Source organism: Rhinolophus ferrumequinum, chromosome 16 (assembly GCF_004115265.2).
Source record: "Rhinolophus ferrumequinum isolate MPI-CBG mRhiFer1 chromosome 16, mRhiFer1_v1.p, whole genome shotgun sequence".
NCBI classification, from domain to species: domain Eukaryota; kingdom Metazoa; phylum Chordata; class Mammalia; order Chiroptera; family Rhinolophidae; genus Rhinolophus; species Rhinolophus ferrumequinum.
In genome coordinates this window covers 19,294,611-19,316,301 of record NC_046299.1, presented here as the reverse complement: position 1 = coordinate 19,316,301, position 21,691 = coordinate 19,294,611, and the positions used below count along the sequence as shown (strand labels likewise).

At 40.4% G+C, this 21,691-nt stretch overlaps 1 protein-coding gene across 3 annotated transcripts in view; it reads right to left on the bottom strand.

The window, feature by feature from the left end:
- The window catches only part of SORCS1 (sortilin related VPS10 domain containing receptor 1), a 467,290-nt gene that overhangs the window by 11,896 nt on the left and 433,703 nt on the right, over positions 1 to 21,691 (bottom strand). For all 3 annotated transcript variants that reach the window (XM_033130825.1, XM_033130827.1, XM_033130826.1), the window contains exons 23-24: positions 19,388 to 19,519; positions 9,641 to 9,740 (exon numbers count right to left, since the gene is read on the bottom strand). In XM_033130825.1, the coding sequence (XP_032986716.1) occupies positions 9,641 to 9,740; positions 19,388 to 19,519 (232 nt within the window). The remainder of the gene's footprint in view (positions 1 to 9,640; positions 9,741 to 19,387; positions 19,520 to 21,691) is intronic.

The following is a 21,691-nucleotide window of genomic DNA, read 5'->3' as shown; positions in this document are numbered from 1 at the left end:
CAATTAGCAATTCTCACCTTTGAGCTCTACATTATCCATTTCTTTTGGACTTCTGTCCCCACTGGCAGGGTGGCAGGGTACAAGTATGATGACTATAAATATTCACTTCTAACAGGTGTGAGGTGGAATGAGTATCTCATTGTGGTTTTGATTTGCATTTCCCCAATAGCTAGTGAACACACAATGCAATATATATATATATATATATATATATATATATATATATATATACACACATATATATAAATAAAACATTTTAAAATAAGTAAATAAATAAATAGATAAATAGATATTCACTCCTAACCCAGAGCACCAGAGAATGAAAGGGAATGTTATTAAAGCTTATGGAAACACAACAGATATAACCTAATAGTCCTGGTCACTATAGATATAAGGAACTTGATGTCTAAAAGGTAGCTTTTCCTAAGTTCTGGCATCTTCTCTATACTTCATATGTGTCTTCCTGTCTACTTTTTCCCCTATTAATTTCACTTGACTATCTGCCTTGCTTTCCCCTTGAGAAACTGTGTCTCCTGTGTCCTAACTACCACTTATTTCCAACCTGATGTCTGTTTGTACCCCACTTGTGAATTATTCATCTGATTACTTTCCTCTCACTATTCTCGGCCCGAGAGTTTCTAGGTGCATCCTTAGGCATGGCCAACTCAAGCCATGTACTCTGTGGTTATTTCAGGTCCTTTTACGGGCCCAGGGAATCAGAAAATAAAAATGGTGAAGACAGACTTTGTTAGAAGCTAAAGAGCAACCTTGTAGCTGGTCCCTGGTATATTTATGAAAGAATCACATCCATTTAATCACACTGGGGAAAGGAATATGTTTAGATATCTTGACACCTGTTATTATTCATCGTACCACCATAATGACTCAATAACCGGCAATAGCCACTGGGTCCATATGTCTGTGAAACAGCGTAATTATTTATAGAGGAAAAACAATATTTATTTTGGGAAAAAATACTATTAGCATGCCTTTACTCATAAGACTTGTATATGATAACTGTGTTGATAATAAGGAAAGCAGAGACTAAAGAGACGGATCGATTTATTGGCTGTGGAAGAATTTCACTAGTACTAATCGCATCCCTAAATGGAAAATGTTATTGCAACAATTGATTTCCCTTTACAGTTCAGAGCTCCACAACTCCACAGTCTGGCATCTGCATTTGTAACAATGACTTAGATTATATTGCATTTTCTGAAGCTTCTTGACCAATGCTAACACTGCCTTCAAGTGGAAAGGGTCTTTCTCAGTGTGAAACGGTCAGGCAGGATGCATGATGTCTCCTGGGCTAAGAGTCTGACTTCCCTATCCCCTCCCACATTTACTCATAACATATCCAGTGACAGCAACTGAAGCCTGGAAATATCAATTCTCTAATATCTCTGTGATAATATCTCTTTATTACACCTGAAAAAGAAATTAAACCAGTCAGCAGCGACCATGGAGGCCAAGATAACAGAAGATAACAGTTTTATTAAAAACCCACACATACCCTTGACAAAGGACAGTGTTCTTAAACGTTACAGCTTAAACAAGAAAATTGCTAGACAGGAGAGGGTAGGAGCAGTTACTGTGTATTATTTATTTATTTTGTTTTAATTTAACTTGGAATTTGAGGCTCTTTTTTTGAGAAATACTAACCTTTCTCTTTTTAAAAATCATAGATACCCAACATTCCAGAATAGCAGTAACCTCACTGGACAGCTAAGGCCTGACAAGCATCCTGATTCTCTAACACATGCAGAAATAAAGGGTGATGCAGCTGGATCATTTTTTGCTCCTACTAGCACATTAGTAACATCTAGATAATATCATTTGTTTGACTTGCATAAAAGTCATGGCTATTCAAGTAGATCTGCCAGTCAGGTTCCAGGGCACACTTCAGTCATTTTTCAGCTGCTTCATGGCCACAGCTCTCGGCTGGCCTTTGCCATTCTTCTAGATTACGGATATGGTATATCTCAGATTCAGAGACATGCTTCATTTTCCCCCTTCCTTCCACTGTCATCCACACAGTCTGCCAATTAGATTGGCTCCAGATATGCTGAGAAATTAGATTTTAATGTTGATTACGATTTTCCTCCTACACAGACCCTTCTCTTTTAAAGCACGTCTGTTTTAGTGGCTGCCCCGAGTTGTAAATCAGAGTTATTGCTGGAGATAGATGGGCACCTTTCCTTGTTATGCAGATGGATTTCTGTCCCTGGAATGCGCTATAAGAATGCTTGTTGAGATGGGTGCAGGCCGGCTGCATCAGCATCCTTTGGGGGGAACTTATTAACCAATGCAGATTTCTGGAAATTCCTCCCTGGGCTTCTGATTCAGGGTGTGTTGTCCTGAAGCTTGAAACATCTCTACTTTTGTGAAGCTTCCTAGGTAACTGCAATGTAGAGTCAGGTTCAAGAACAACTGCTTTATAGCAGGGGTCTCCTACACTGGGTTATAAAGACTCTTTCCAGTCACAAAACGGGGTTTCATTTATCCCAAATGTTTTGAGGAAACCAGTCAGCTCCAGCTTTTCTAGTCTCTCTATGATGAAGTCCCATCCCCCAAGTTTCCGTTAATTTGCCCAATAAATAACTCCTGTGAAATGCAAATGATCCCCGAAGTACTGTTGTTTGTACTTTAGTATAAATTACTCTAGCAAGGGTCTGTGTTCTCAAATACAATGCTAGCCTGGTCTTTAACTTTGATTCAGATATAGAACCTCATCTATTCTACCACAGAAGAACCAACAAGTTTTTAAGCTTCTTCCCCCTACCTCTAGCTCCACCCCCAAACATAACAACTGCATTTACTCATGACCAAGGGTCGGTATAGAAACAAAGATACAGAGATTGATGTAGATTGAAAGATCCCTACCAGTTATTAGGTCTTTCATTTATCATTTGTCAGCAGGTTCCCCTCACCTGGCAATCTACTGAAAAGTAGAAAATTATAGCTCATACTACAGTCTGGTCCTGGTCGTCTAACATGAATTTGAAGCCCCCACCTTCAACTTCCTGGAGGGGTTTTTCACTTATATGTTTGATGGCATGAAACCCAATATGAACCATGAAATTTATCTTCTTTGGCAACCAATAAAGAGGCTCCTACTCCGAGGTCTCCCATCTCTATCAAATAAATTCCCATCTCCTGCCACTTGGGTGGAAAACTTCTTGTAAAATGTGTAAATAATTTGTTAAAAACAGAAAGGATTATTGACTATTGCTGAAACCCATTATTTAAAAAAATCTTTTCATCCGCCCCTTCTTCCCATTTCCATGTTTATCATATTTTATAACCTCAAACCTGCACTGATGAAAGTTTTTTCACCAGCATGCACGCATGATGAACAACAAAATTCATAATACAGTGGAACATTTGTTTTCCCTGAATTGTATCCCTTTCTCTTTCCTCTGCAATGGAATTCTACCTTTGGTAACTATAATTCTCATAATTCTACCTTTGGTAAAAATACCAAATAGGAATACGTGAGGGTGTGTACCTAGTAGGTGCTCCGAACTCTGTCAAACTCTGCCTCACTTTACACATAGATCATCCGAGGTCACCTTGCTGTGCCCCGGCTACACACAGCCCCTCAGCCTGGCATGCTAACTTTCCCTTCCTTTGGTGAGCTCTGAGTCAACATTAGGGCTGATCTTTATCGAACCTTCGGTATAGAATAGGTTTCATTCCCTTCATTTAGAATTAATAAAGCTTCATGCAATTAGTATTTGTGCCTCGGGTCTAGCCAGCGTAGGTGAGTGAGGGTCTTCATTCATCTCATATCCCTGGATAAGTCATAGTTTCAAAGGGACAATGGCAAAGTAAAGCATAGAGTCACGTGAGAAATACGATGATAAATCTGAAATGGACCCTGCCCTTGAGTAAATTCCAAGTGACTAGGGACAATGAGAAAACTACTGGCATTTTAGAGCCATTTTCTTAATGGCCCAGGTTTGTTCTCCCTTAAGTATCTATAGAGATGAAATGTTCTGTATCAGATTCAGAACCTCCCCGTGAGTCCTGCTGGAAAACAAAACAAAACAAACACCTCTCCCTAAGATGATACCATAACACTTAAAATATGGAAGCATATAAATAAATTCAAAATAACTTAAATAGATAGATAGCCAGAGTAAAAGCCTGCATGAGAGAGAACTCAAGGCGGATGTCACAAAAGATGTGAAGAAGGTCTAATTTGTTTGATGAGCTGAGGATAGTATAACGTGAGGTGTGTGACCCTGAGCTGTGTCATGAAATGAGGCTGTTCTCTGATACCGGAAACATTCCTGCCAGTGACCAAAGCAGTAAAACAAGGGCCGATAAGTTAGACTTTTTTCATTCAGTCTCTTTCGGGAATAGCCCTCATGTCAGCCCCTCTCCTGTTGTCTCTGGGATCTCTTGTTCCGGAACACAGAACCCTCATTTTCCTACAATGTGGACATAAACGATTATAATATACCTTGAAGGGATACCTGACATTAAGAAAAACACAGAGATCGGTTTCCCATGGATACTTATTGGATCAATGAATGCAAGGCTCCACTCACCGGTGATTTGGTAAGAAGTAGCATGTCACAGAATGAATGGGTTTACAATTGAATAAACTGAATCTGAGGGTTAACTGGGGGAACAGGATTTCAAATATATCTTTACAGCTTAGAAATTGATTATACATCTAATTATTTATAAAAGCAGTATTTACTGAGCTCCTGACATGTGCAAGTTCTCTCCTGGGTATAAAAGTGGAGACAATATTAAGGTACACTGAACTGTATCCTCAAGAAGTTAAATAAGAGTGACGATGAGGATGATGATGATGACGATACAGATTTTTAAAAATCCTTGAGTTCAGAAAAGGGATAGAGGATATCCAGGTGAAAACCTCTGGAAAGACATCATGCATATTTGGCATTGAGTGGAGCCTTAAAATACTAGTAGACTTAGAAGATGTAGCGAGGTGAAGGAGAGAGAAATATTCCAGTTGGGAATAGCATAAGTAAAGGGACACTTCAGTCAAAACACCAATGTTTCCAGTCCAATATCCAGATTGATTTATTTCTACTCCCTTTTCCAATTCCCTGGGTTGCTTTCTAACATCTTAGCCTTTGTCTACTAAACATGGATGGCAGCTGCCCTCAGGTCCTAAAAGCCAAAGAAGCAACACCTGTCATGGCCTTTGCTCATCCTTCTTGACAACAGCTTCTCAGTCTCTCCCTATTCTCATATAACTTCAGATCTCTCCTTTCTGCAAAGAGAATTGCAGAAACATGGCTTTCAGGAGTGGTTACGCTCTCACGAGGAATTCTACAGAAACCAAGAAGCAGAGGAATGGCTAAGAACAAAACAAGGATTGCCTTCAAAGTTTAGCTCAGCTTAGATACCAAAGTTAAAGAATTCCCCAATAGAACACGTGTGTGTCGAGGGGGAGGCAGGTGAACTAAATCCAGTCTCTGATGACATCTAGGTATCTGGAAATGCTTACCTTGTGTTCCCATAAAAGCTAACAGGGAGCTAAAATTGAAATACGAAATAAGGCTAGTAAATTTCTGAAAGGAGACAGTTCTTTTTCCTTGGAGACAAACCAAATTATGCATTGCCTCTCCCACCAGCACCATACTCTGGCTCAAACATTTTTAAAAGAAAGCTGGTGAACATCTGCTGAGCAATTAATGGAATGCAGTAGCGCGTTGTAATGGTCCCTTGGAAGTTATTAGCAATCCTGCTTATGAGACATGAAATGTTGCAAACAGTGGTCCTTTCCTATTTTTTTTTTAATTTTTTTTTTATCCTACCTGCAGTGGGGATGAGAGGAAGGGAGAAGCAGTTGAGGTAGAAGTTCTGCATCAAATACTCTTCCTCACTATTTTTTCTTTTCCCCAGGTTTCTTCCTCCTTCTCTTCCTACCCATCCAAATAGGAATGCGTTGATTTCATCTTAATAAAAGAAATTGTGGCAAGTGTCTCGATGCCCTGATCCCCCACCCAACGTGCCAAGTGTTCTCTGTGTGAAAGGAGAATTCCCTCCACTGTCTTGGTAGACACAGCCCACCACCTTGTACAAATAGTTACAGGGGAAAAAACTCATATACGTCCGGCTAACTTAGGGACAATGTCCAACGGGAAACTGATCCCTCATATACTTCCTCATCACAACCCCTGGGGCACCAGCCTTGACACAAACTTTGTCTCTCGTATATGAACATCTGGCTGATGGTGACTTTGACCTGTGACAAAGAACTGGTGACTTTGGCCAGTTCTAACACTATTACGACAAACATGGTTAAACTCAACGTGAGGAGTTTCCAAGACTCGGTTATCATGTCAGCCCTTGACAGTCTCTTCCTTTACTCTTCAAAAGGGAGCAGATTATCCACATAGAAGCCTGCCTGTACTCCAGTCCCTGAGCCCGTCCTCAGGGAAGGACTGGCTCAAGAGGAAGCCAGTGGATCAGGTTCAGAATTACAAAGCCAAAGGCCCTACTATCAAATCTAACCGCTGTAATGGGTGGAAGTTAAAGAACGTTCTCACTCTATCCAGCCTGGCCCAGTTTAAGATTGGGCTCTTGCCTTGAACTGAAGTTTTGTGCTTGTTCTCGCATTCTTTGGCCACTTGCACCACACACGTATCTATACCACAGGGGGCTCTCCTTGAAATATCTGTGTGTTTACCTGAGCTCCCAATTACATACCTCCCTCTTGCCAGTCCTTTTAACCAGGGTTCCAAGTCCCGCTCCCCAAGTTCCTAGCTATGGAATGAACTATGAACATTAATTGGAGAAATTTTCCAGATCTCCCCGACTTTGCATCATTCCTTCCCATCTGCAGCTTATACCAGTGGTATGGCCCTTCATGGCACTGGGAATGGCTTTTCTTTCCCACATGGACTCACGGATGCCTTTGCTGTATCAGTTTTCCTGGCCAAACCAGTTCCAGTTAATTACCTACTTTTTTGATCCCTATTTTTCAGCTTGATCCCAGCTCTACACCAGATGTTGCTACAGAAAGGCATCCTTAAGAAGCACTTGAAATGAGATTTCCAACTAGGCAAACTGATCTGAACCATCTTTGGAATGCGATGTGACAATCAGGTAAATAAAAATCAGGCACAGAAAATAACTGATGGCATAGAAGTATGGAAGGAGGAAAGGTGTGTAATGCAAGTTTCCTCCAGAACTGGAGAAAAGTGGGGTCAATTCTCTATCTTGGCCTGTGATGCCCCCCTTTCTAACAGAGGCTGATGATAAGTAGCCGGGGAGTGCTTCTAATAAGTAAAGCTACTCTATGGCAAAATAAGCTGCCCGAAGACAGTGCTCATGCGAAACTGTGTATGCTGTGAAGCAAACTTTACATCACAAGGGATGAGTTTTTGTCTGCTCCCTGAGCAGGCTAGACTATCTAATTGGATAAGGTTTTGTCGGCCCCCCAAACAGGCTGGGCCATCTAGTTAGGTTAAGTAAATCAGCTAGTTAAACCCGTTTCAAGTCGTTTCTTTCTATTTACTTGACAAAATGTGTCAGTGGCTTGACTATCAGAATGACTCCAATGGATGTTTCTGGATTTGTTCCTTCTCCACTTCAAGCAGCTCTGTGTAACGGTCATGTGGCAGTTACCACCATTCACCAAAGATCAAGGTTCTACCTTCTGGGTAGGAAACAGCCAACCTAGACCATCAAATGCCCTTGTATAAGCTGGCAGCCTCCATTAGGGGTTGGTCTCCTGGGTGCCACTAATTTGTTCCCTGTTTTCTTACACTTTCTCAATATCTCCATGGCATTTTCATCAACAGTACAACTTGGAAAGTGGCATTTATTGATTTGCTTCCTGCCTGGCTTTCCCCAGTGGTGGGAGCTTCATGAAGGCAGAGACTACCCCATGCTAAGGGCAATGCTTGGCTTAGTAGGGCGGCACTCAACAAATGTCTGTTCAATGGATGCACTAGGATGGCAAGCTGCAGAACAGCAAAACAGCCCGACTCAAACCTCCTTACTCTTAAGAGTCATTTTCTACAAGTGACCCCACGAATCAGTCACACTTCTGCTCCAAGGTCTCCATGGCTTCCCAGATTCACCAAAGGAAACAGAAACTGCTCAGCTTAGCTTGTTTCCTTCCACACTCTACCTCCATAGGAGCCCATCCTCAGGAAGAGTGACTTTTAAATATTTGTTCTCTTATGGCAGTGGGATTTTTTTTTTAAATAAAAATTTTAATGAAACTCTGTTAAAGAAAAAAAAAGAATATAAACAGAAAAGAGGCCAACCTGCGTGGCCTTCCGCCAGACCTAGGCACACGACCAGGATCTCCAGGAGACCAGAGAACGGAGTTGGACACTGTTGCTCTTTGTCCCCACTTATTCAGTATCTCGAAAGCCCTCGAGGCTTCCATGCCACTTCCTTGGCGCTTCGATGCTTGGAATATCTCTGGAGTTCAATCCTATCCATCCTTGAAGGTCTTTCCCAAAGATCACCTCCTACATGATGCTTTCCAGTCTCATTCCGATTGGTCACAATTTATCTCTGCTTTAAATTTCCTATGCAACTTCGTTAAGAATAATATTTTAAAAAACATTTTAAAAAAATAGCTCACTATGTGCCAGGCACTGTTCTAAGTGCATTACTTGAATTAACTTAATCCTCACACGATCCCACTGACATAGGTGCCACTGCCATCTCTAAGGCACAGAGAAGGTAAGTCTCTCCTCAATGTCTACAGAGGGAGTGAGTGACGGAGCCAAGCTTGAAACCAATGGTCTGGATGCAAAACTGCAAAATCCAAGTCCTTAAATATGCTCGACGGCCTCTTTCTGTGAGCATTTACACATTTCATCCTTGAGAGAACCCACCATTGCCCATCTCCCCCACCCCACTGCACCGCCGTCACCACTGCCGGCACCAAAGTTTGCCACACCACATCCAGTTAAGTACATTTTGAGGACAAAGACCATTTCCTACTGGCCTTTATACTCCATGTAGCACCAGCATGGTACTCTGCAAAACTATGCTCAACAAATATTGTTAATGTAATTTAGTATGACTAGAATACAATGCTATCTATTTCTATATACTTGGGATTACCTGAATTATCACTGAGACTTTTACATAGCCTCTGGAGGAGGGTTTTTCCTGCCTCCCTTTTACAGGTGTAGAAGCTCCATGGCATTAATTAATTTGGAAGGTCATGACTAACTCGGGGTTCAGTCCCTGGCTATGGCCCTGTACAACTCCTAAGTCCCAGATACTTGCACTGCACGACTGTATCCTAAAGCTTAAAGAAAGAAAATTATCGGTGACATGAATGATTTGAAATTAAGGTTTTGCAAAAGGACCGGAAAAAAGTTACCTGTAGGTTTAACTTTATTTTCAAGATTTCTGTTGAGATGGAGCATGCTATCGTTTGAGGAGTATGGACCCAGGTGATTCACTGATGGCTTTTGCCAGGGCCTCAGTAAGAAAAGTTACTTTGCTCTGCTGCCGTACGAGTCCCCATTAAGACAAACATGCCAGCAAGGCAACCTGCAAAGACTGATGCCCGATTTCTGATCAGGAGAGGCACCATCTGGTCTTTTATGCTAAATAACAGATTGGGGTCCCCCTTTGCTAGAGCCTCTGGTGAGAAGCCAGGGACATGGAAACTGACCTGCTGTTAAGTGAGCTGCGTGGACAAGGATTTGGACCCCGGGCTTCAGCTCAAAGTGCACCGAGTTTAGGTTGAGCTTGTGGATCAGTAGTTCCGCGATCTGAAAGAAAAAGCGTCACGGTGATTGCCATCGAAACTGTCATGCCAACTTTAAACAAACGTGCTGAGAAATATTCATTGTATTTACCAAGGCATTCCCAATATTATACCCGTAAATCATACAAAGGAGTTTTATATATTTCTGAGTTTTCATTCTAGAATATGCAGAAATAATTATTTTTAAGCATGGCCTTACTTTACATCCTAAAAGCTACAAAATTGGATAAACTATTAGTAAATCAAATACTTTTTCCTCTTAAAAAGTTATCCTGTATGACCTTAGAAAAGTTACCCCCCATTTTTTTAGTGGATTTGGTGTACACGGAACTTAAAAGAAGTAGATCAGCACAATTGATACGTCGCAGTGTGATTCATACTCATATACATTTATCTGACTTCTTGATAATAGACTCCAACTTATTCCTCCTTATGCCTCCCACTCTTTCCCTAAACCATGCCCTGTGGGTTTCACAGAATACTTTATGAGTATTTATTGAATGGCAAATACAGTTCTTCTAAAATAATAAATTACAGTTGAAACACAGTGCAACCACAACTTAAGTTAACAAATTGGCTGACCCTTGTTTCATGATTATGAATCCTCAGGCTGACATGTACTGGACAAACCCAGGGACTTCTGGGCCACAGAATACTTAATTAATACCAACATGGGGCAAAGAATGTTGTTTCGGTGGTAGTACCAGTATAAGGTAAGGTTTTAAAGACAAGGTAAAACTCTGTTCACTTGTTTAAAGCAGAAAACCCAGCTCAATTCACCGTGTTTCACTTATCTTTTTTTAACAATTTCTGAAAAGCTATCCCCACATACCTGTAATTTCTACTTTGGTCTCCTTGCCTTATTTCTAATATTCTAATCATCAATTTACTATTTTAATTGCTATACTTTTAAACCTAATTAGATGCTCTCTAACCATGATTCTGCTAAATTCTTGCTTTTTCTTTTTATATTACTTGTGTTTCACCTAGTCCACTGAGTTGCCGAAATGACACCTTCGATCCTTTTATCAGTGAAGCAGGGCCAGATGGCTGTGTTTTGAAGCAGAGAGCCCCTTGCAGAAGCCTCTGCTCAGTAACAGAACTGAACTGCCCTGCAGATGAACTTCTTTGCTTCACAGCAGGAACCTGGGATGACTGTCAGTGACCTGTGGTTGAGCACCTGGGATCCAGTGCAAGCTCAGCCTCTCAAATGTTTTCATTTGGCAAACCACGCAGAAAAACAAGATGGTAATAAAATTACATTGAAGACAATTTTATGTTCTATAATAAGTTATTCTTTTTCCTGGAAACGGGAAATCTTTCATAATGCTCTAGGTTTATAGAAAGAGTAGATTTCTAATACAGACTATACAATGGTTTTCCTCTGTGTTCTCTAAATTGTTGCAATACACAAGTTCCTACTCTACCTTAGTCTTATCATTCTTTTGGTAAGGTCTTTATAGGAATCTGACAGTGGATTTTTAGTAGAGGTCAAGCAAAAAGGTTTTGGTTATGAAATACACATAGGCACAGCCATACGAGGTGTGATTGAAAATACGGTGAATGTTTAAATAAAAAAAATATATTACAGTAAAAGACACATTGCCATTAACCCCCCTCAAAATACTCCCCTTCACTTTGAACACTTGTCCCATCGTTCTTGACACTTTCTGAAGCAGTTCTGGAAGTGCTGTTTCGCGAGTGTCTTTAGTTGCCCTGTTGTGGCTGCCTCGATGTCCTGACTCGATTCAAAAGGTTTACCTTTCGTGATCATTTTGACTTTGGGAAAGAGCCAGAAGTCACACGGTGCCAGATCCGATGAATAAGGTAGATGGGGACACACCATAATGTTTTTATTTGATCGAGATTGGCATACCAGAAGTGATGTGTGACACAGAGCGTTGTCATGATGGAGGATGAAACCACATGCCCATTTCTCAGGCCATTTTCTATGAACATCGTTTCTCAAATGCTCTAATAAGCGCTGATATTATTTAGAGTTCACCTAAACTTTGTAGTGTTCCTGGGTACAAACTCAGCTCGCACAATTCCATGAAGGTCAAACACCAATTAACATCACCTGGATGGCACTCGGCAGCAGCAGCACCATATTGTTTGATCACACCTTGTACACACATACAGAGATGTGTATATATGTGAAATATGTATAATACGTATGCATAAACTATGTTTATCTATGTATGATATATATGTGCACACAGTGTGTATGTACATAGCCTCATATCTGCAGAAAAAAGACATGTTACCTTAAATAGGAAAGACTTGTCAGAAGTAATTAAGGAAGTGCCCTGTGTTACAGAATCCATCAGGTTGTCAAAATGGAACTATATATTTGCACAAGAAAGACTTTTCTTCTTCAACCGTTCAAGTGATATTTATTTCTTATTCCTGAGAATGTTTTTTTCCTCAACTGAGAGATATAAATAACTAAACCAGAAAACAGAGTTCATCAGAAGAACGTACTTCCTATTTATAATCTCCAGGAGAGTCCCTTGTGAATATGATTAGCTTCCCATATTTGTTTTCGTTTAAAACATTGCTTCATTGGCTTTATCTATACCACTTACACAATTAAGCAGGCTATGCAAAAATAACCTGGGAACAGAAAATATATTTCACATATTTAACTTGCATCAAAGGACATGCAATAAAAAACACATTATTTGTGAGAAAGAAATGATGCAGGGAAAGAAAACTAAATAAAATTTACATTGCACACAAGAATAATCTCAATTAGAACCATGTACTTCTCTACTCATAAATGAACATGAGACTACTGGAAGATTTTGACAATATTTTAAATGTTCTCCATGCCACTTGCAGAAGTGTTTATCCTGTATAGTTTTCATCAGATCATGAACTGTTTTATATATATATATTTTATATATATATATATATCATATGTATTAATATATAATACATATTATATATAAAAGTAAATAATATATATAAACATATATTATATATTACATATATAATATATAAATATTTACATATATTATGTATATATTTATATATATACACACAGATATAGATACAGATGTAGAGATAGATACATAGATAGATATAGATATGTATTTTAAGTATATTATTTATGCATTGAACACTTTATATTGGTAAAGTTGCATTCCTATTTTTTCTGACTCAGAATATTTTAGGTCTTAGTGCTGAGATCTCAATGGAAAGGAGGAAAATGGAGGTTAAACATACCTAAGTTTACCCAGTTAATATCGGAAATGTTGAGAGTACATTTCAATATTGGTTGACGCCTAATCCTAGGGTATTGCCATTAAAAACATTTTCCCTTAACCAGCTAATGAAGAGAGAGAGAGAGAACAAAAGATATTTGAAAAGAGGTCAGGCTAAGCAGATTTAGAAGATTTAAAAAATGAAGCATTTCTTTAAATATGCTGCCATCTCTTACTCATCTGGGAAGCACACGACTTGTAACACCAGGCCCATGTCTGCTGACCAGTAGGAGTTACAGGAATGAGCATTTCCTCACACTATTCTCAGGATTGCCACATTCTGTTCGCCAGTTAATAGCATTTGTTATGTTTGGGATCTTTGGCTATGAAAGAAGGAGAATAAACTGGAATATGTAGAAAAGTGTAGTGACGGCCTAAATGAGAACAAAACCTCGCATGATAAAGAATCAAGTGCAATAATATGTGATTGCTGGGAGATTGGACCTGCTGAAGCAAGCTGAACTTATTTTGCTTTTTCTGTCCAGTGAAAGTGTGTTATCTTAGCAAATTTTATTTATCCTTTACGCTGTCAACCCTCTTATGTGGCTGCTCTCCTACACAGTCCATTTTCTATTCTCCAGCTAAATAATCATGACCAAAGAAGCAACACATTGCTCTTGGCATCTGACAATTGGTGGACTACGCTCGTGATTCTAATGAAACTGACACTTCACTTATAGTACCACTTAAAAAGACAGTGAGGACTCAGAAATACTTCAATTCTCCTCCTTATCTCCTTCACAAAATATAGAATTTAAGTGTAAGAATGAGAACAAGGTAGGTTAGGCTGAAGTAAACAATGTTAGAATCTCAGGGGCTGAAACAATGAAGGCATATTTCTGGCTCACACACCAGGTAGGCAGTAGTGCTGTGCTTATGATGGTCCAATAGTGACTCAGGCTGCTGGAGCAGCACCCTCAAATGTTTCCATTCACAGCACCACAGGAAGGAAAAGGGGCTCTCAAGGTTTTGCAGTGAGCGCTTAGATACACTTCAATTTGGAAGTGATACATATAACATCTGCCCCTAAGTCATTGGCCAGAACTGCCACAATCAGTCACATGGCTCTGCCCACAGAAGAGATTTATGGGTGTATCCAGAAGGCAGTGAGCTGGAAATAGGCTGTCAACCGTGGCAATGGGTACCACCCAAAGGACACATTCAACATCTAAACAATTTTTAATAAAACCTATAGGGGAAAACACACTCTCAGATAATTAGAATGGTAGTATCAAACATTGAAACATGAACAAAGAGAAGTTTAAGGACAACAGAGCAGTTGATACATTTATGAAACATGTAACCTGAACAAGTGGTACAATGTGCAACTATAGATTCAAAATGGACTTTGGCAGATTTATCAATGGCAAAGCTACTTTGGGCTAAAAATACTAGTGTTTATCTTGGAAGGTGGGAGGAGAAATGCAAACCCTACTAAATATAAATAGCATTCTGGTGCCGTATTTAGAGAGAGACTTGCCTGGAATGACCTTGGAGCTGACCCAGTCAATCAATCCTGATCTTGTTACATTATTAAGGTCCCTTCCAATAGCAGTTGAAGAATCTTCCCTTTGGATTCAACAGAGGGAGATCTTTCCCAATTCATACAACTTCCAGGGGAAAGCAATGTAGCCAAACACTAATTCTAGTTAACACTAGCTCATCCAATTCCATTCTTTCTTAGCCCAAAAGAATAATCCGCTTGATTAAAGTGCCTAAGAAATCTATAGATTCAATGAAATCCCTATCAAAATACAATGGCATTTTTCACAGAACTAAAACAAATAATCCTACAACTTATAGGGAACCACAAAAGACCTCAGATAAACACAGCAATCTTGAGAAAGAAGAACAAAGTTGTGGGTATCAGGCTATCTGATATTAAACTGTGCAACAAAGCCATAGTAATCCAAACAGCATGGTACTGGCATAAAAACAGGCACATAGATCAACAGAACAGAATAGAGACCCAGAAATAAACCCATGCCTATATGGTCAATTAATCTATGACAAAGGAGGCAAGAATATACAATGAGGGAAAGACAGGCTATTCAATAAATGATGTTGCAAAAACTGAATAGATACATGCGAAAAATGAAACTAGAACACTTTCTTTCACCATATTAAAAAAAAAAAAAGTCCTCAAAATGGACTAAAGACTAAAATGTAAGTTCGAAAGCCATAAAACTCCTAGAAGAAAACAGGCAGTAAAGTCTCTAACATGGCTCTTAATAATATTTTTTTCTGGACATATCTCGGCAGGCAAGGGAAACAAAGAAAAAGTAAACAAATGGGACTATATCAAACTAAAAAAGTTTTGCACAGAGAAGGGAACCATCAACAAAATGAAAATATAACCGACTGAATGGGAAAAGATATTTGTCAATGAAACATCTTATAAGGGGTTAATATCCAAACTTTATAAAACAAACAAACAAACGAAAAAACCCTATACAACTCAACACCAAAAAAACAAAAACAAAGAACAAACAATCCAATCAAAAAATGGGCAGAGAACCTGGATAGACATTTCTCCAAAGAGGATATACAGATGGCCAATAGACATATGAAAAGATGCCCAATTATCAGAAAAATTCAAATTAAAACCACAATGAGATATGATCTCACATCTGTCAGGACGGCCATCATCAACAAATCAAAAAACAAGTGCTAGCGAGGATGTGGAGAAAAGGGAACCCTGTGCACTGTTGGTGAAATTGCAAATTAGTGCAGCCACTATGGAAAACAGTATGGAAATTTTTCAAAAAATTAAATCTACCTTATGACCCAACAATTCCACTTCTGGGTATTTATCCAAAGAAATCCAAAACACAAATTTGAAAAGATATGTGGGCCCCTATATTCATTGCAGCATTATTTATAATTACCAAGATATGGAAGCAACCTAAGAGTCCATCGATACATGACTAAAGAAAAGGTGGTACACATATAAGGTGGATTGTTACTCCGCCATAAAAAAAAAAAAAAAAAAGGGAACGAAATCTTACCATGTGCGGCAACATGGATGGACCTAGGCGGATATTATGCTAAGCAAAATAAGCCAGACAGAGAAATACAAATACCGTATGATTTCACTTATATGTGGAATCTAAAAACAAAATAAATGAACAAACAAAATAGAAACAAACTCATAGATACAGAGAACGAACTAATGCTTGCCAGACAGGAGGGGAATCGGTGGTGGGGGCGAAGGTGAAGGGATTAAGAAATACAAATTGGTAGTTACAAAATAGTCATGGGGATGTAAATTACAGCATAGGGAATATAGTCAGTAGTATTGTAATAACTATGTATAGTGTCAGATGGATACTAGACTAATTGGGGGATCACTTCATAAATTATACAAATATCTAACCACTATACTGTACACCTGAAAATAATATAAAATAATACTGAATTTCAACTATAATTGAAAAATAATAAAAAATAAAATAAAATGCCTAATAAGTTTCCCGGATAATATAATGAAGAAATACATTGGCCATACATACTCATACTTTCTCTTCTTGTATCCCCTAGCTCTAAGCTTCCGCCTCCTTTGTCATATTATTTTTGGTCTACCTCTTACCTACTCTACTTCTAGTTAGCTTCCTGCTTAACTGACTTTCCTTGTGAACTCCAGAGTATTTCTATAGTTCAACTCCCCACATTAAAAGTCCTGGACAGGGTAGACTATGGAGACATATAGAAAACAGTCTGAGATTACCAATTATATTTCAGAATGAATCTTTTGTTCCTTAAAATGCTGCCAATAGACAGTCCCATTCTCTGAAGTGCCTTTTCTTTCCCTGCATTTTGGATTCTGCATCTGTCAAATGTATATGGGAAAACAAACAACCGAGGAGGGAATTCAGGGTTAGTGGTTGGCAATTTTTCCATGGTCTTCTTGTGTCTTTTAAGTGTTTCTGTGCCCGTTAAGGATTCTGCAAAACAATCTGTAGCCTCCCTCTCTTCCCAGCACTGGATCAAAAACAACCTTGACAGAGCACGATGGTCTTTCCTTCTTCCAGGAGAGCCAGTTACAAAGCTGCCTCACCTCTGAGGACTCAGAGAGAGGGGAGTACAGTGACGGTGTGGGAGGGGCAGCTCTGTATCTGAGCAGCTGGCCTCAGGGTAGCAGGATGTGCTATCCTTGATGAGGCCAGCAAAGGGCAAGTGAGCCTCTTCTCACCCACCGGAGATCTGAAATAAAGACTAGTGGAACCCTCCCAGACAGAGGTCACTTGATTAACCCAGCCCATGTTATCTCAGTAACAAGGTCAAGTACTTCTCACTGTGAGGGATTTTCAATTTATTTCACAGACAAGATAGCTGGATCTAAGTCAGCATCCCTCTCCCCAGGGAACGCTATTAGAGGGAGCTAAGGGAGGAGAGCCAAGAGCCCTTTGCGGGGGCCTTGGCCTCCCAGTCTTCAGGGTCTATCTGGCCAGGGTCCCACTTCTTCCCCTCCCTGGGGGTTCTGTGCTATATCTTTATAGGAAAGGGGTCAGGGCATTAAGAGAGAGGATTAGGTCAGCCCTTCCCAAATTCCATTTGGGATTTGGAGTGCAGCCTTCAAACAAGGAGGGGTCCTTTCTATTGTTTGGTTTGGCTGTGCTTTCATTTAAAATTTCTGTATCATTATTACAAAGGAAATCCATTGCTTTTGCCTGCCCTCTGTTCTTTGTCACCCACATTTTTCCTGAAAGAACCATGTCCACCTAGATCTCTGTTTGTTTGATTTAAGAGGGGTTCCCTAAACTCCTGATCCAGGAAGGTATAACACAACTGAGCTGACAGCGCTCTATCCTTAGATGTGGTTCCTAGGAAATCTGCTGGCTCTAAATCTGGCCAGGTCCATACTTGAAAAGACTATGATCTGGATTTAGGTGGACAATGGCTGAGATTTCCAGAGGAGGGACAACTGTGAATGTTCACACCTACAGGCTCTGAATAGTGATCTACCTTCCCTCCAGGCTCTCATCAGTAATGCTGTGATAAGAAAGAATCCATTTTTCCCCAACTAAATCGCAGGGGCCGATAATAATTTGTAGACTATAATGGGAAGTGAAATGCCAGGTTGAACAAGGTCAAGGTCAGATGCAAATCTGAGGGGTTACCTGCTGCCTGCCTTTCAATTGCACTTCACTAGCAAATGTGGCTCAACAGGGCTTTCCACGACAACTCTGTTCTTTATTATTTGCACATGGAGAAAATTATAGAGGTGAGTCTTCGGCCAAGTGAAAAAGTGGCAGTTGAAAGGAGGGTGTGTGCTAGGAGGTGGGCCATGCTACAATTTGGGGTTGTTAATAAGGCTGTTATAGGAGGTTCTCAGGCCATCTTGGAAGATTAGAGATCATGGGACTAGATTATGGGTTCATTCTAAGTAAATTGAAAAGCTCCAAGTACTAGAGGGGGAAAAGGCCAATGTTTATTTGCAGGCTGAGAGGAATCTTATTTTTAATCTATCTGCCAGATCTGACTGAAATCTCGTAGTCTCTAACATGGTAACCAGACCAAGACTAATCATTTTAATTGAATGTATGGAGAAGAACAAGAACAACAACAACAACATAATAATAATCCCCACTACAGAGATTGGTGAGTATTTTGAAGTTAAAAGGAGGAGGGGGAAGATATAAAGATCAAAAAGGGAAGTAGAGGGAGAGCAAGAGAGCGAGAAAGCGAGAGAGCAAGAGAGTGAGAGAGCGAGAGAGAGGGAAGGAGAGAAACACACACAGATACTCAAATACTCAAGAAGTGGCAGAAATGAGAAAGTGGACCCCAAATAGCCAGTGGAGGTTCTCTGGAGCCAATATCACTCATTTATTAAACACTCATCAGGTCATCTTAGCATGGCAGTGATAAAGAGGATTCATGATTTATGATTTGCATAAAAGTTGTACCTTTCAAAAATGATACTATGCATATCAAGTCATTTGCTTCTCATAATACTCTCATGATGAAAATAAGTAAGATATAAATGGGTACAACCTCTGCATTTTGTTCAGCCACTTGCTTCTTTCCCACTTAATGTCCTGGACAGTTTGTCATGCCAGTGTGCATTGACTTATCTAACTCATTGTAAACACTGGAGGGTACTCCACAGTGTGGATATACTCTGAATACCTTAGCCACCGCCTACAGCAAACACTTGCATATTTTTGTTTGTTTGTTTGTTTGTTTGTTTTGGTGAAGTAGTTAGGATCACCGGATTAAAAATTGAGAAACAGAAAACCCAAAAGTCCAAGACTCCAAGACACAGCTGGTACCCTTGCTCTCAAGCTGAGATCCCTCAGAGCTGTTGTCCTGGTGATGCGACACTAGCAGGAGCGTGGTCCACACTACTGGGAGAAGCTGAAATGGCACCCGGGAGACTCACCTGCTCCAGGTCCTCGGCTGACCTTTTGTTTTCTCCTGCCGGATCCTGATATGGCAAGACAAAGAGTTCAGCAGCGGTGGGTAAGCCAGGGAGCACCGCCACCAAGACGTGCTGGTTTGAAACCCCCGTGGCCTGAGGGAGAGAGAGATACAGAGGCACGCTTAAGACTTGACGGAAAGGTGATGAGAGGGGACCAAGTATTCAGTGTGGAGTGGGGGGTGGGGGTAGTAAGAAGACACAGGGGTAGGGGTGGGGTCTAAGCAGGGTACTGGGTAAGCCAGGTACAAAGGAGTGTGACAGGTACACTGGGCTGTGAGTCAGGCTCTGGAGGAAAATGGTCCGAAGTTTGATCTCAGCTTCATTCCTATTAGTTTCAACATTTTATTTCCTCTGTACCTATTACATTCCCCCAAATAAAATAATCGGGATACTAGTAGCTCTTGTAAAAGGGTGGTTTTGAGAATTAAATGAGTTACCTATGAATCGTATGTTAGAGTGCCTGGTGATTCAAATGTTAGCTCTTCTTTCTACAGGGCATCTCTAGTGAGTGGACCCTGCCAATGAGAAGACTCTTGATCACTTACTGAACACACTTACTGAACTTGATCATCTGCCCCTCTGCTGTCACCTGTTTTGACCTAGCCTCCTCCTTCATTGTAACACTACAGTTATTTCTTCAGATTGACCAGGTACATCTTAGTGACCTAACCTGACAGAATTCCCCCATCTCACAAGCCTCAGGGACCTGTTGACTTCTCCATGTCATCAGAACCTGATGACCAGCCCATTTCATGGAGCACTCGAAGGCCTTCACTTTGCCTTGTGAGCCTCTTGTTAAAATTACACATATCACTCAAGAACTTCTACTTTATCATATGAGGTTGATACAAAAGTAACTGCAGTTTAAAAGGTTAAAAATTATTGCAAAAACTGCAATTACTTTTGCAGCAACCTAATAGTTCATCTGCTCTCTTTTGAGCTTATATCTCAGGGCTTCTCGGGAGCCTCTAGAACCTCTCCAGAGGGTTCTAGAATCAGCTGCTCCAATCCCAGCTTTTCTTTCCAGGGGCCAGGCAGAATGTCATTCATTTGGTTGTTTTACTAGGGCTTCCAACAAACATGCCAAAAAAGAACTTTTCACTTTCACCCGCAAAATCTTCATTCTACATCGGATGACCTGAGGCAGCCCTTTCCCGGATACTCTGGCTTGAAGCCTTTCATTCGCCTCTGACACTATACTCTCCTTTCCATGTTGTCTAATCAATCTATGAGACCTTGATGATTGGACCTGCACACTAATAATCCTACTGGTTCCTTTCTGTTTAAATACCCAGGGTTAATATCCCGATTCAGCATTTACACTCTCTCCCATTGGTTTTTACAATAGTCTTCCCATTTCCAGGAGATAGGCTACTACCTCCAGGTTTAGTTTCATTTAGTCCAACTCAGATTGTGTTTTGCTGTCCAAATTCCTGCCATAATTCCCTCTACCCACTGGATTAATATATACTCAAAGCCTTCTGCAGGATGGTCCCACCCTTCCTTTTCAAACTAATTATCCACAATGCATACAGATATCTTACGCTCCAGCCAAACGGAATCATGTACAATGTCTCAATATTCCAGCGTTTCCTGCAAATCTTTTTGTGTGCCATCTCCCCCAGAATGTTTTTTCTCTACATTTGCTGCCAGAACCCTACTTATCCTTCAAGATATTTCTTCTAGTCCACTTGTTTCAATATATTTTTCATGATTTCCCAATTAGGTGATTTTTTTATTTTGAACTCCACCTTTGTACCTTTTCTGAAGTAGCAAGACATTCCATTCATGGGTCCTTACCATGTGTCAGGTGTTGTGCTAAGCGTCCTGTTAGTATTACGTAATGCACCCCCGCTTCCCCAACACACACACACAATGACTTTATGATACAATTATTATTATGCCTGTCTTTGCAGGTGAGGACATATTACAGATTGAGGTCCTCAGGAGGCTGGCTCTGAGTTTGGCATTTGGGGTGTTTACTTAGGGTGTTCTTGGGATCAACATCCACGGAAGGGAAGGGAAGGAAGTAGGAACGAGCCGAGGGAGAAGCTGAGCTGCGATCAAGGCAACAGCCCCAGGAGACCTTGCACAGAGTGAGAATGGTGCTTCCAGTTTGTCTGAGGTTACACCGAGATGGCCAGGGCATTACAGAACTGTATCAGTGAATCACAGGATGTGAGCACCCTGGAAAGGGACTTGACAAGGGGCAAGACAGCTGAAGCCTCTGCCCATTGCACTCCCAGCAGCTGAGACAGGACTCTT